We start from the raw sequence: 14,395 nt of genomic DNA, 5'->3' as shown, positions 1-14,395 counted from the left end.
AATAAGTTTGAATCCAAACTCAAGTACACATTCACTGACTAACCAAGGTAAGACCAGTTCCCTACGTAGCAATACCCCAATCGGGATAGCCTTTTGCCTGATACAGCTTAGCGCTTACTTTATCAAGCTAAAGCGTTGTATACAGGAGCTAGATTACAACAGCTGGTACTTCAGCCTGCATTCAAACTTATTGCATCCCACTGTATACGATTTTTCTTGTTGATACGGAGAGTGCTGCTCATTTCAAACCCGCCTCTCCCCGCTCATCCATAATCAAGGGAGCATGAACGCCGTCGGACCATCTTCCAATTTATGCCCATCGGGACGGCAGAACAAAGAACCAGATCGCAATATGCGCGCAAATCTTGCGACATATCAGTTGCCTAATGTACACTAGTACAATACACTAGGCCGCCGTCAGCTATTGTCATTATCTACAGCCAACAACGTTGCTCTATTTCCACAAGGGGGACAGCGAGAGGGTTACGGAGGTGCCGTCTTACCGAGATTTGGTCGTATTCAAAGCAGGTACCGCCAGGGGAGTTCTAGGTTTTAAGCTTCGAAGAAAACCTAAACTCGCGGCCAGACTCGTAACCACGGGCAGGCCGAATGATAGTAGAAAGAAAAATGGATACATCGAATCATTCATTCCCCGAGACCTGGATGTAGGGACTAGGTCTCTTCTTCAAGTCTTACTGTAGATTCCGTCTTTTCTTACCCTTGGGCAAGTAAGTTCGAGACTATGCAATGCTAGTAAAAGTTATTAAACTAGCAGGTTGCAGTTTAGCTTTAGCACAAATATTAAAAGCGTTTGACTAATTGGTGATGCTAGGTCTACACTACCTACTCCGTACTGTTTCATCCTATAGTGTGTAATCAAACTTTAAAAACAGCATATGTTTTCTACGGCAGATTTTCCAGGTGCTTCTTTGGCATAGACAAGTATAAAGACACTAGAATCGTCGGCTTCAGTATGGGGAATAGAGAGCACTATAGCCGAATTCTTCTCTGGCACAAAGTCTGCTTTTGTTCCGTATTATTTACCGTTGTCGACCAATATTCGTTTAAAGAATCTCGGCGTCTACTCTTTTTACACAAGAAACCTCTTCAGATATGGCTTCTATGTCGTTCAAATCTATCGCGACCTTGGCCTTTGCGGTCTCGCAACCGGCCCTCGGTGCCGTATTCCCAAACGGCATCTTCAACCGGTCAGAGATTGAGGCCATGCCTATTGAAAAGCGTGGCTCCGTAGACGCCTTGCTCTGGGAAGCGGCTGAGATCCCCTATATTCTGGAGGGCCTCCCCCACGATCTGTCAGGCTCGATTCGCGATGCCATGAGGGAGTGGGAGCAGTCCTCCTGCATCCGCTTCGTGCCTAAGACCACGCAATCCGCCTGGGCAAACTTCAAAAAGGTTAGCTGCTTGGTTCCTTGGTTCTAGACGGGTCGCTCACTGGTTGCAGTACGATGACGGGTGCTTCGTCCGTGGATTGGGCTCTCCTGGTTCGGGGGAGAGAATCGTCAACCTCGATTACCCCAACGCCTGGGAGAGGATCGTCTCTTTCGGCAATTATAAGGCTTGTCTCGAAGCCGGTACGCCTGCCCATGAGGTAAGGTTCTGCATTCCCCCCATTCCCCAACGCGACCACTGTCGGCGCACAAAACTCACATGAGGATAGCTCGGGCACCTTATTGGACTCATTCACGAACATCAACGTCCCGACCGCGACCAATTCATCCGTGTCTTGACGGATCGTATCCAGGATGACCAGCAGGATCAGTTCACCATTGACAAAACCGGAGACATCCACGTGCCCTTCGATTACAATTCCGTCATGCTCTACGACACCAAGGCCTTCGCAAAGACGAATGCGTTGACCCCGATCGTCGGAGACGTGAGTGTCAAGCACACCATGGAGACGATCACGGACAAGGAGATTGACCCTTGGAACTCTCCTACCGCCAACGACTTCAAGGCCGTCAATGACGCTTACAAATGCGAAGAATACTACACGCGCGTGATTCCTCAGTGCCTGGCTGGAACCATTCCAGCCAACGGAGACTACTCAACCTATAGCTTCATCCTTGACAAGTACACCGAGGCATACATGAGTGCCAACGGCTACACCCACGTCGCGGTGCACCAGAACTGTCGCTCCAACGCGATTGACATGGACACGGACAACTGGGGCTTTACGCCCCTGAATGGCTGGGGACCCCGCGCCCAATACACGGTTACCACCGACCGCTGCAAGAAAGATCACGACCGCCACGCCAGCCGCTACGAGGTTGCTCTCTGCAAAGGCGACAACGAGGACGCTTGCGACATCAAGTGTGGTCTGCGCCGCGTCTGCCCTTTTGATGGTAGCGGCAATCAGGTCGATAGCAAGGCAATTGGCATCGTGGACCCCAATCTTTGGATTTGCCATCCCCACTAAGCGGTTCTGGGCGCCCGAACAAACCAAATTTACCTCTTCTTTCCTAGTGAGCGACCGAGCTTTCCGCTTTGAATGTATCTATATACAAGAAAAATATGTCAAGCGTGTAATGTATTAGGCTGCGATACGAGGAGTTGGAACATTATCTATTTAGGTGTTGGAGGCTTGGAGATGAGGGCGCAGGAGTAGATAAAATGAATAGAATAAGATGTACTTTATCGCATGCCTGTACTAGCAGTTTGGATTACTATGCACTACCAGTAGCATATTGCGCTTTTTGCAATTGTACCATATGCTGCCTTTATCCGCAAGCTAAACTCTTCTGCCACCCCAACTCGGAACAACCAGCCCTAGTCAAACATCTGTTTATGCAGTTTCGACTTGGATACTCGTTTTCAGTTTTCGGACTCTAGCTTAGAGAGTGTTGAAGTAACAGGGTTTATTTGTGTTGTTGGTTCTAAGTTACATGTGTCTGAGAAGAGCACAGCTCCTTACATAGTACCCACATCCTAGCCCAGTGATCGGAATGGTCTGGTATGAATGAATGGATTTATTCCGCCCGGGAGGATACGCCTCATATGGCCCACAACGTTGTATCTCGTTACATTGTTATTCCCCTCATTTTGCCCCTTACTTCACCCCTTACAACCTTAACTCACCAGCCCTTTCACCTTGCCACTTTCCCCAGCCTCGCTTATCCCTACGACAGGCCTGCTTGAAGGCCAACTTCTTCAAGTGTTCAGCGCCCTATCTCCAGCAGCTGAAGCCTGGTCTGTCTACCAGAGGTTGTGCTGTGTTAGTTCTTATTATCTAATGGATAACCCCACCTAATGGATAACCAAAATTTCGCTCCGTCCATACAAAATCCAAATTTTCAATTACACCGTATTCGGCCAAGAATGAAGATACTTGCAAAGTAAGACCTGTACTATATTGCTTTTTTCGTAGGATTTTCATGTCGGTTTAAATTTCCCCGTTCCGCCCCGTAGCCTGGTTCTCTAGCCCTTTGAATTTTGTCGCATTTCACCTCATGTACCCTAAGCGACTCCATCCACTCAAGCCGAACTTTCACCTAATTTACTCGCCACAACTCCTTCCGTAATGGTTCGCCGTAATTATACCGAAGATGACGTAGCTGAGGCTATCTTCGATACCACAGATAGAGGCCTCTCACAGAATGAGGCGGCCCAGAAACGTGGAGTACCTCAGTGGACCATTTCGAGACGACTTTCCGGTCAAGCAAGCAGGAATGAACGTATCCAGGCCCAGCAGCGTATTCCAAAGAGCCAGGAGGAGACGCTTATTCGTTGGGTGCTGCGACAAGAGTCCCTGGGCTATGCTCCCTCGCACAGCCAGGTCCGCGCCTGTGTCGAGGCCATCCTTCAACAACAAGGCGATAACAAACCTTTGGGCAAGCACTGGACCACCAGGTTCGTCAAACGTCACCCAAAATTATCTACCAAGCTTGGAAAACGTCAAGAAGGCGCCAGATTTGACGGCTTTACTCCGAAGGCGGTCAATTGGTACTTCGATATCAGGGAGAACGAGTACGGCTGGATCAAGCCTGAGAACACAGTTAACGTGGACGAGGGCGGTATAATGGCGGGTTTCGGTAAGTCTTCTGCAAGTACTCTATAGGCTTTTATAGGGCATAGCTAATTGGTTGTCCATGAGGCCTGGACAGCCTCGTGATCGGGAGCTCTGACCCGAAGAAGAAGGCGATGTTGAAAGGCGTTCAGTCGCGCACGTGGACCTCGTTTATTGAGGCTGTCACCGCAACTGGCCGTGCTTTGAAACCGGGAATTATCTTTAAAGGAAAAGAGCTGCAGAAGCAGTGGTTCCTTAACGAATTCGAATTGATAGCGGACTGGCACTACATCACATCCCCGAACGGCTGGACCGACAACCATATAGCTCTCGAGTGGTTGAAGGACGTTTATCTACCACAAACGGAGCCTCGTGATTCATCGGATGCGAGACTTATTATCCTTGATGGTCACGGGAGCCATGCGCAGGTGAGCATTTCGGTGTTTTCGCCGCTGAGTCACCCGCTATAGGGTCGCTGACGAGCAGTCAGGACGAGTGGATGGCTACTTGCTTTCTGAACAACGTCTACTGCTGTTACCTACCAGCACATTGTTCCCATGGTCTGCAGCCATTAGATAATGGGATTTTTAATGTCATCAAAGGTGCGTACCGGAAAGAACTCCAAATGCTGGCTAGTTTGACCGATTCTGCGCCGGTTGACAAAGTCAACTTTATCCGGGCATACGCGAAAGCCAGGGAGGCGGGCATGAGGAAAGATATTATCTTATCCGGCTGGAGATTTACTGGAAATTGGCCAATAAATCGTCATAAGGCTCTAACACATCCTGAAATTCAACCGGACAAAGAAAAACTGCTGGAAGAGTTCAAGACGCCGAGCCCTCCTCAACTGCACTCAGATGATACGCCGAAAACAAGTCGGCAGGTGAGGGATATGGCCAAACACCGAAGTCGTACGACGAGGCAGAAGTACAGTAAGATCGCAAAGGGGTTGGAAGCTTTAGAGATGAAGGTGGCCGTTCAGAATACACGGATTACTGGCCTCGAGGAGCAGATGGCCCAGGTGCGGCGAGGGAAGAAAAGAAAAGCGGTACCAAACCCGAACCGACGATTCATGGCTCTGTCGGAGAATATAGCGGCTGGAGAAGCTCTTCCTGACTTAAAAGAAGCAGAAATAGAGGTGGATGTGGATGAGGAGGTCGAGTCGGTGATTGAGGTGGGTGTCAGGTCAGAGGACGAAAGTGATGACTTTATGGTCGTAACAAAGCACTGCCAGCGCACACGCAGCGGTCGGGAGGTCAAAAAACCACGCAGATAGTAAAATTTGAGCAGTTTTCTAGAAACTTTCTCCAAAGCCTTATTTATTAATTGAGAATCGGGCCTATTTTTTGTGGACATCAAAATTTGGATTTTGTATGGGAGGAGCGAAATTTTAGTTATGCATTAGGTGGTCCTGGATGGTAGCTCTCCAGAGTCAATTCTAGAAGTATTGAGGTCTTCTTCCAAGGGAACAAAGATAGTTATGCATAAGGTTGCCTTATTAGAGGCCAGGGTCCAAGATCTTGAACAGGCAAATGAGATACTAAGCCGGCGGCGGAGGGCAAAAAGATCCCGGCTACAGAAAGGAGGGGTGATGACAGTAGAGAAAGGAAGGCAAGGAATTGACCAAACGGATGTTGATGCGCAGGCGGTGGCTAGACCATTGAGAAGTGGTGGTCAAGGAGGGCCTGCGCGAATGAAGGAAAGGCGCTGTGGAGCGTGTGGCAAGACAGGACATACGGTAATGCAAGGACCTGTCAGATATTTGTCGCTATGTCTCTGGAAGAATATAACGATTAACTTTACTTAATTAATCCTCTGTTGTGTTTTTATGGCTATTTCTATCTGAGACGTTAGGATGTTGTGTTGCACTCGCTTATCATGTACGTTAGACTCTAGCTCGTTAAATATCTATAACCCTCTTCATAACTAAACTCGTACTTAAATCCATCATCTTATCAACAATTTCTGTTATCTCATCTGCAATCTTCCCTGCCTTGTCGGGGTCTATAATGGCCTGGTCATATGATATCTTCAGACTATGCGTATTGTTTGGAGCCTTGTGCACCTCTACTACCAGTGCATAGGGTGAAGGCATTCGGACCTTGCACTTGGCCATGATCAACCATCTGTAATCGACGTTGGGGTCATCCTTCGGTGCTGGTTCAAACGGTTGGAAGATGAATAGAGCGCGGTTGCCGACCTGCTGTCGATCTAGACTAGCGGCCCTATAGATGTCGTCTAGGCCAACATCGCCGTGATCTGTCATGGCCCAGAAGTCATCTTGCACGCGGCCAAGGAAGGATGAGAGTAGCTCTTGGGGACCAATGTTGACACGCACGGGGAGGAAGTTTGCCGCAGTGCCGTTGATAGTCTGTGGCTCTGGAAGGTCGACATTGCGGCCAGCGCTGACTTCAATTCAAGTAAGTCAAGTTTGGGGGTCCAACTTGATTACTTGAAATAAAATCGTCCATGGACTTACTTAACTTGAATTGAATTGATACAGTGGGGGGCAAAAAGTATGAATCCAAACGCAAGTAGCTGGCCCGCCCCTAACCCGATTAGGCACGCGTTTTTCCCTGCCGCTTTTGCATGCCAATTTCTTCCCCACTGTTGAGACAGTATGGCTAAGGTGGTCCGATCTGCTGGTGGCTAGGATGTGGATACTATGTAAGGAGCTGTGCTCCTCTCAGACATATATAACTTAGAACTAACAATAATAATAATCAACCCTTTTACTTTAACAGGTTATAAGCCCGGAGGGCACTACCTTTTCTCCAACCGCAAAGCTAAGTGTTTTCTATCTTCTTTTCTAATTTTCCTAGATAGCACAAGAAGTCGAAAGGCTTCCTTCCACTGCGCATATATATTCAGCTTACCTAGAGCTATTTTTCCTTTATTAGATATTTCATGGAGTTTGGAAATCAACTAACAGGATATGTCTAGAAACCTTTCCAGAAGGACCCTTTGACCCTCTATCCAAGACACCGAATTTGAATCGTCAATCTTAAATAATTAAGAGACTTCAGATTATAGTCTGGCTGACGAACTTGCCCAACCAGACCGGTCCCTTTATCTGAGATTATTAAAGCTCCTCGGTCGGGTGACCTGCGCCCTCATAGACCAAGACCACCTAAAACGTGGTTTGTAATATAGTCGACCTCAGATTATTATCTCTTCTCCCGACAGCGGGAATGATACAAATAACTAAGACCGCTATGCGTTTTACCTTTCGGATAGTCTCTACCTGGCTCGGATAACCCCTATCTATGCGGTATTATTATGTTGCCTAACGAAGGAAAGACTCCCCCCTAAGCCTTGACCAAAGAATTGTTAATAGCCGTCTGTCCCTCTGTACCTTAATCATCAGCCTCCCCGAGAATCCATTATGTCCCTCTCCAAGGAATCTCTTAACCTTATAGGCAGCTCCGGCACTATTCCAAAGCTGGAGCAAACCAGCCACTGGCTGACCTGGAAGAGAGAAATACTCGACCTTCTGGATATATGTAGATATAGAGATCTTCTGACTAGGAACACATGCTTAACCACCAACAGAGGGGAACGATCTTGCAACTCAGATTGAGGCCTGGAGGAGCCGCCAGGATCAAGCATGCGGCGCTATTCGAAGTCGACTCGGCTACAACGCCCGAGTGTTTACCATGGGGATCCCGATAGCACAGGGTATAATCAGTTACCTTAAAACCCAGTATCGCCCCGTTAGAAGCGCCATCTTCCAAGAGCTTAACCGAAGATATTAAGAACTCACCCTTGACTCTTGCGATTCGGTTATAGAATACGCAAATAAGCTTCGTCAAGTAAGGGCTAAACTCTTAGAGATAGATAAAATCTGCCAGATAGGGGAACCACACTTTATTAATAAGTTCCTCTGCAGACTTGGCCCAGACTATGAAGTCTTCCTCACTGTATTTAATCAGAATTATAATATTCTTCCTATCCGAGATCTAAATAATCATAATATTATTCTCAAAGAGGCCATTACATTTAAAACAGCCATCTTTACCACATCTCAGGAAGAGGACAAACAAAGAGGAGCCACTGCAAGGATTACATATAAAGCCATAGTAGCCCAGGGCACCCCATGCTATAGATACTATAGAAGAAAAGGGCATAATAAGTCAACTTACTAGAAGCTTTACCCTGAACTTAGAAGAGAGTATAGCAAAGCTAGTTATAAGAGATAATAATAGAAAATACAGAGTTAAGAGAAGGACAGGGAGAAGATAACTAATGAACTAGAATCTGCCACGTATATGACTCCTGTATACCTTTAACCTAATTAAGCTCGACTAGCTCTCTGGCAAAATAACTTCCAAGGTCACCTTGGATTGATTGGCTTGTTATTTGGACTGTCTGGTCTCCAGGTATCCCTCTAAACTTAGGCCCTTGAATAGATCCACGTCTTGGATAATAGCGCCTCCTTGCATATTTTCTATTAATACGAGAACTTTATAGTCCTTTAAAAGTATTATAGATTACCTATTAATGGCATTATAGATGCAAAAGTCATACCAGGAGGATATAGAACATACTGCCTCCGTGTGCAAGGGCCTAAGGGGTTATATAACGTTACCCTTAATAGCGCTCTGTATGTTCCAGAAGGACACGCTAACCTCTTATCTGTATCAGCACTAGAGAAGAAGGGTGCAGAGGTTATCTTCCGAAATGGAAAGGCAGAGGTCATAAATAAGGGAAAAGTTGTCCTTACTGCGATAAGAATCTTAGGTATCTATGTAGTTAACGAAGCTGAGGAAGATTATTTTTAAACCGCTTTGGCCTCCTTTTTAGTAAGAGATCCTCGACTACACCTTTGGCATGAGCGACTTGCACATTTAGGAGAGAGGAATATCAAGAGACTGATAAAGATATCTACTGGAATTCGACTAGATAATTCTACCTTAAACCCATGTGGAGCCTGCATATAGGGCAAACTCAGGGAATATCCCTATATCTGACTAATCAAGAAAGGCACTTACCCTCTAGAGTGTATTTATATAGATATTGCCAGACTATTCCCAGATATAGAAGTAAATAGAAGCAGGTACTAGGTTTGCCTTATTAATAACTTTACTTAAATATCCTAGGTATACCTAGTCAAAGAACGGTCAGAGTTTAAAGAGTGTTTCTATTATCTGTTGCTATAGTTCGAGAGACCGGAAAGATAATATTACTTCCTGCACCTTGACCGAGGGGGAGAGAACCAAAGCTATAGCCTGACCTAACTATGCCAGGACAGAGGAATTAAACTCTCTTATATAGGAACTAAACAGCATAAATAAAATAGATTAGCTAAAGTCCTTAATCGAATCATCCTGGAAAAACTTACACCGATACTACTTAAATCCAGACTTGCTTTGAAATGGTGGCTGTACTTCCTTAAGGTAGTAAACTATATCTGAAATCTCTGTCCTATGGCGAGCATTTCCACTACCCCGTACCAAGCCTGGTATAGAGATGTTCCTGACCTTAGCTATCTGCGAGTTCTTAGCTTACGAGGATAGGCTCTGCTTTTATCCTCTAAATGAAAGAAGATGTAATCAAAGAGTATTCCTTACCAGCTTCTCGGCTATTAGGGCAGTATAAACTATATACTCCTTAACGAAAGGGGACAAGTCTTTATATCTAATAATATTATCTTCTCTAAGACTATTAAAAATATTAAACTAACACTTAATAATCTCACGCATTAAATATATAATCAGAGACTATCACAGAGACAATAAGTAATTAGCAAAAAGGATAGCAATACAGAAAATCCTATTATTCTAGAGCCGTTGCCCCTCCTGATAGCATTGAGAGAGGCGAATAAAAGCAGGGAAACCGGTCGTGGAGAGACGATGCTGGATAAGCCCCCAGTGGGAGATATAGGATAGGATCCAGACTAAGAGTTAACCAGATTAAGTATTTATATTGCCACAGATGAGCGCGAAGTGTCATCGGAAGAAATAGAGGAGTATGCAGAGTCTTAGCTGCCCGAAAGATTAACCAGGGGACAGCTGCCATCGAGATATATACTAGCCAGCATAAAGTTCGCCTTCCTAGCAACGGTTATAGAATAACTATATCTAGTTGCTTGCAATATCAATTAGTCCGAGCTAAGAACCTTTAAGGAAGCCACGCAGGGTATATATGGAAAACTCTGGTGGGGAGGATTAAAGGATAAACACGGATCTCTGGTTAAGAATAATATCTAGACCTTAGTTACGCTTCCCCCAGGACAAAAGGCCCTTTAAGGCAAATAGGTGTTTAAGCTCAAAAGAGGAGAAAATAGGCAAGTTCTATAATATAAAGCGCGATTTATTATAAGAGGTTTTAAGCAAAGGGAAGGAATTAACTTTAACAAAACCTTTACCTCTGTTATTAAGCCGATAAGCTATAAGATGATATTCGCCATTGCAGCAGCGCTCGATTTAGAACTGGAACAGATGGATATTAAGACGGCCTTCCTCTATGGCCTCGTAAATAAGGAGATATATATCCAGCAACCCGAAGGATTTAACGATGGAAGTAGGAGAGTCTACAAGCTCCTGAGAGCCTTATATAGACTAAAGCAAGCACCAAGGGTATAATACGAGACTCTCTTAACCTTCCTCAAGACGCTTAGGTTTAAGGCTTTACTTTCAGATACAGGAGTCTTTATAAAAGGTTATACGTTTATTGCAGTCTATATGGACGATCTACTTATTGCCAGGCCCTCCAAGGACGAGATCATAGCGGTCAAGCAAGCTCTATACAACAAATTCAAGATAACCAACCTAGGTCCATGCAAATACTACCTAGGCATATCTCTAAGAAGAGACAAAGCAAACTAATCGATTTTCTTATTATAGACAACCTACCTTAAGAAAGTACTTAGAGACTTTAGAATAAACCAATACGCTCCCAATGCCACACCAGTTTTAACTAGCAAGTTCAGAGAACCAGGCCCTAATTATAAGGCAGCAGATAAACTTAAAGAGTGGTATGCCAAGGCGATTGGGTCCCTGATATATCTTATGCTAGGGATAAGACCCGATATTGCTTTTGCTATCTCCTTATGCAGTCGACACCTAGCAAACCCAACTAATAAGCATTAGATAGCTATTAAGCATATCTTTTAATACCTCAAGGGATTGCAAAATCTAGAACTAGTATACTAAGGTGAACTGCAACCTCTCCTCGGCTACACCAACTCGGATTAGGCAGGAGATCTGGAGACTTAAAGATTAATATCTAGATATATGTTTAACCTTGGTATGGGCGCTATCAGTTAGAGCTCGAAGAGATAAAGAACTATGGCCCTGTCTTTATGCAAAGCAGAATATATAGGGTAAACCGCAGCCGCAAAAGAAGTAGTCTGGCTGCGAGGTCTGCTCTAAGAGCTATTAAAAGAATACAGGGAGGTTCCAGAACTAAAGATAACTATAATCTTCGGGGATAACCAAGGAGCAATTGCAATATCTAAGAATCTGCAGTTCTATATAAAAACCAAGCATATTAATATTTAGTATTATTACTATAGAGAGAAGGTTAATAATAGAACTATTAAGTTCTAGTACATTTTAACAGGTAAATAAGTAGCCGATAGCCTAATAAAGGCCTTACCAAAGGATTATTTCCTTCTATTTAGAAATGCACTAGGTCTTAAAGAATGATAACTATAAGAAGGTGCAGAGATAAACCAAAACAGGAGACCTGCCATAGATAGACAGGAGACTCACGGATCCAAGATTGCATAGAAACGTAAAGAAGGCATAAAGGTAAGGTAAAGTGGGAGAGCTTCTAAGCAAGTAGAAGGAAAGCCATAATCTCAAGGTTATGCCAAGTATAAGGAATATGCAAAGATAGACTGAAGTAGGAGACCTATTATAGACAGGAGACCAGCAATTTCAAGAAAGATTTCAAGACCTGCAGAGACGGATGTAGGCAGGGGACCTTCTGCGGATAGAAGACCTGCAATCACAAGATCGCAAGACCTGCAGAGATGGGCATAGGCAGGAGATCTTCTATGTATAGAAGAAGACCAACAAGTTCAGGATTGCATTAGACTAAGAGGAAAGGTGCAAAAATGAACTTAGAGGGAGATCTTCTGCGGACAGAAGAAGACCCACTGCTCTAAGATTACACGAGACCATTAAGAGATCCTGAGCGCCCTTATTAAGATAGCTCTTTCCCTGCAGTTTTCACCTACGAAGGTGTTTTTGGGGTTTTAACGAGGCTCGATAGGCGTGCACATCGAGTCCAACAGTAGCTCGAGTAGGAGTGTTAAGACAGTATGGCTAAGGTGGTCTGATCTGCTGGTGGCTAGGATGTGGATACTATGTAAGGAGCTGTGCTCCTCTCAGACATATGTAACTTAGAACTAACAATAACAACAATCAACCCTTTTACTTCAACAGGCATCATGGACCATCCAGAGGGTCTCACCAAGGACGGATACGAACTACAGTCCGGAACGAACTTCCTTGGCCACGCTCTCCTTATCCGGCTGCTCCTGCCCATCATGCAGCGAACCGCGCTGCAGACGGGGCCGGGGGACGTCCGCGTCGTGAGTCTGACATCAGGGTCACATGCTCGAGCGCCGCTGGCGGGGATTCTATTTCACTCGCTCAAGACCGACGCCAGCTCCCTCTCAGCAGTCGAAAGGTATGGCAAGAGCAAGCTAGCCAATGTCTTATATGCCAAGGAGCTGGCCTACAGAATCCCTGATATTCGAATAGCATCTGTAAATCCAGGAATGGTGAGAACAGGTTTGACAGATGTGATGGGCAAGAACAACTTGACCTATCGTGTGATTCTGTCTGTCTTGTCTCCCATTATGGGGGTCTCGGTTGAGAAGGGAGTCAAGGCGCAGCTCTGGGCATGGAACTCCCCGGAGTACATCTTGAAGAACTCGGTCGGCTCGGTGGGATGGTTTCTAGTGACGTCGTGAAATGCCGTCATGGAGATGTAGTTGGTCTTGCCCTCGCGGACCAGGCGGTAATACTCCAGGATGTACCGCTATTCCGAGTCGTCGCTCTCGGACTGGGCGCACAGCACCTTTCTCGCCTCGGTCCTGCGTGAGTGCATTAGCACCGATGCCTTTGGTTTCACGCCGGGCAAGTATTGGCGCTGCGTACTCGGAGATGTTTTCAAACTCCATTTTGACGCCGAGCGCTTGGCTCGCGGCCGTCGCGAGCTCCTCGCCCGCGCAGAGCATAAGACCTGGACACCGCGTGAGTGATGCTGTTCCTTTCCAAAGAGTCATCGCCAGGACATACCCGTGACCACCATCATCTGGCCCCGATGCTTGTCGTCGAAGCCGTGCTGGCCCTTGCCGGTGAGGACGTGCGCGGCAACTTGGGCGACGTCCTATCGACGCTTCAGACTACCGACGTCTCGAGATCACAAAGGGGGGGAACTTGCGCCGAGAGCGACCGGTGCGAACTTGTGGCCTGTTCCGATCTGCAGCGGGAGAATGCCGTCCTTCTGCGCCTGCGGGGCGTAGAAGAGGAGATTATCTGCGTAGAATCCCGCCCTGACATCCGCGTCAGTCACCCCCTTCCCTGCGAGGTTAAGACTCACCGGATGACGACCGGGGAATGACCCAGCTGCGTGGCAAAATTTCCCTTGGCGGAGAGGGTCAGGCTCTCCAGGTCAATGAACTCTTGTAGCTGAGGTTGCCTCTGGGGACCAGCGTAGTTGCACCCCAGGGGGTTGATGAGGCAGACGTTGGCGACGTTCGACATCGCGGCTGCGTTAACGAGCTCGGCAGAAATGTCGAACTTGCTGGGATGCGCGGGCGGGATGAGGCAGATGGTGTCGCAGCCCGTGTCCTTGATGACCTTTGTGACCTCGCGCTGGCAGCCGAGGACGTGTTGCACGACCTTGGCGCCCATCGACTGGAGCTCCTTCGCCTCGGGAGACGACGGGTCCATGGTGAGGGCCGTGATTGAGTCGACCTTGCGCATAAAGGCTTGGAAGGACTCGCTCCGGCTTGTAGGCTTGTCTTGAAGCAGACTGCGTGGGTTCGAAGTGAATATGTACTCTAGACACCTGCCCCGATTCATCAAGCGTCTTGCTTGTAACGGCAATCAAACATTGGTACACCACAGAGATTTTTCGAATTTTCTACTCCTACAAAATATAAGACTTCTTGCAATTAGCCATGACTGTAGAATATCCTTCCAAGTGGCCCATTACGGCCATCTCTATTCCGACACAAAGTGCAATAAGCCGTGCCAAAATGAACAGCGCCTTCATCGACGAGCCTCGCGGTTAGCCCCGGCTGACCTTGGCTGATCCTCCTCGAACTGGTTAGCGAAGGCCTGCAACACGGTCTCGCGGAGGGCTGTCACTAAAACCGAACCATGACTGTTCTGGTGAAGGTTTATGGGT

General features: G+C 46.5%; 4 protein-coding genes across 4 annotated transcripts; 2 read left to right on the top strand and 2 right to left on the bottom strand.

Moving 5' to 3' along the window:
• Positions 1-1,113: 1,113 nt before the first annotated feature.
• Positions 1,114-2,437, top strand: FOIG_16247 (uncharacterized protein; the record flags this gene model as incomplete). The annotated part of the gene is made up of 3 exons (XM_031217681.1): positions 1,114-1,413; positions 1,463-1,609; positions 1,679-2,437. 3 exons carry the CDS (start codon positions 1,114-1,116, stop codon positions 2,435-2,437), a joined length of 1,206 nt encoding a protein of 401 aa, XP_031052616.1.
• A 3,487-nt stretch (positions 2,438-5,924) lies between these two features.
• On the bottom strand, positions 5,925-6,495 carry FOIG_16246 (uncharacterized protein; the record flags this gene model as incomplete). Its single annotated transcript, XM_031217680.1, has 2 exons — positions 5,925-6,433; positions 6,477-6,495. The coding sequence occupies 2 exons, from the start codon at positions 6,493-6,495 to the stop codon at positions 5,925-5,927; spliced, it is 528 nt and encodes a 175-aa protein (XP_031052615.1).
• A 5,927-nt stretch (positions 6,496-12,422) lies between these two features.
• On the top strand, positions 12,423-12,950 carry FOIG_16245 (uncharacterized protein; the record flags this gene model as incomplete). Its single annotated transcript, XM_031217679.1, has 1 exon — positions 12,423-12,950. One exon carries the CDS (start codon positions 12,423-12,425, stop codon positions 12,948-12,950), a length of 528 nt encoding a protein of 175 aa, XP_031052614.1.
• Positions 12,951-13,018: 68 nt separating this feature from the next.
• Positions 13,019-13,968, bottom strand: FOIG_16244 (uncharacterized protein; the record flags this gene model as incomplete). Its single annotated transcript, XM_031217678.1, has 5 exons — positions 13,019-13,073; positions 13,138-13,222; positions 13,279-13,356; positions 13,420-13,535; positions 13,583-13,968. 5 exons carry the CDS (start codon positions 13,966-13,968, stop codon positions 13,019-13,021), a joined length of 720 nt encoding a protein of 239 aa, XP_031052613.1.
• Between the last annotated feature and the right edge of the window lie 427 nt (positions 13,969-14,395).

The sequence above is a fragment of the Fusarium odoratissimum genome, assembly GCF_000260195.1.
Source record: "Fusarium odoratissimum NRRL 54006 unplaced genomic scaffold supercont1.70, whole genome shotgun sequence".
In the NCBI taxonomy this organism is placed as follows: Eukaryota; Fungi; Ascomycota; class Sordariomycetes; order Hypocreales; family Nectriaceae; genus Fusarium; species Fusarium odoratissimum.
Note: the sequence above shows the minus strand (reverse complement) of the source record. Positions and strands in the feature narration are given on the sequence as shown.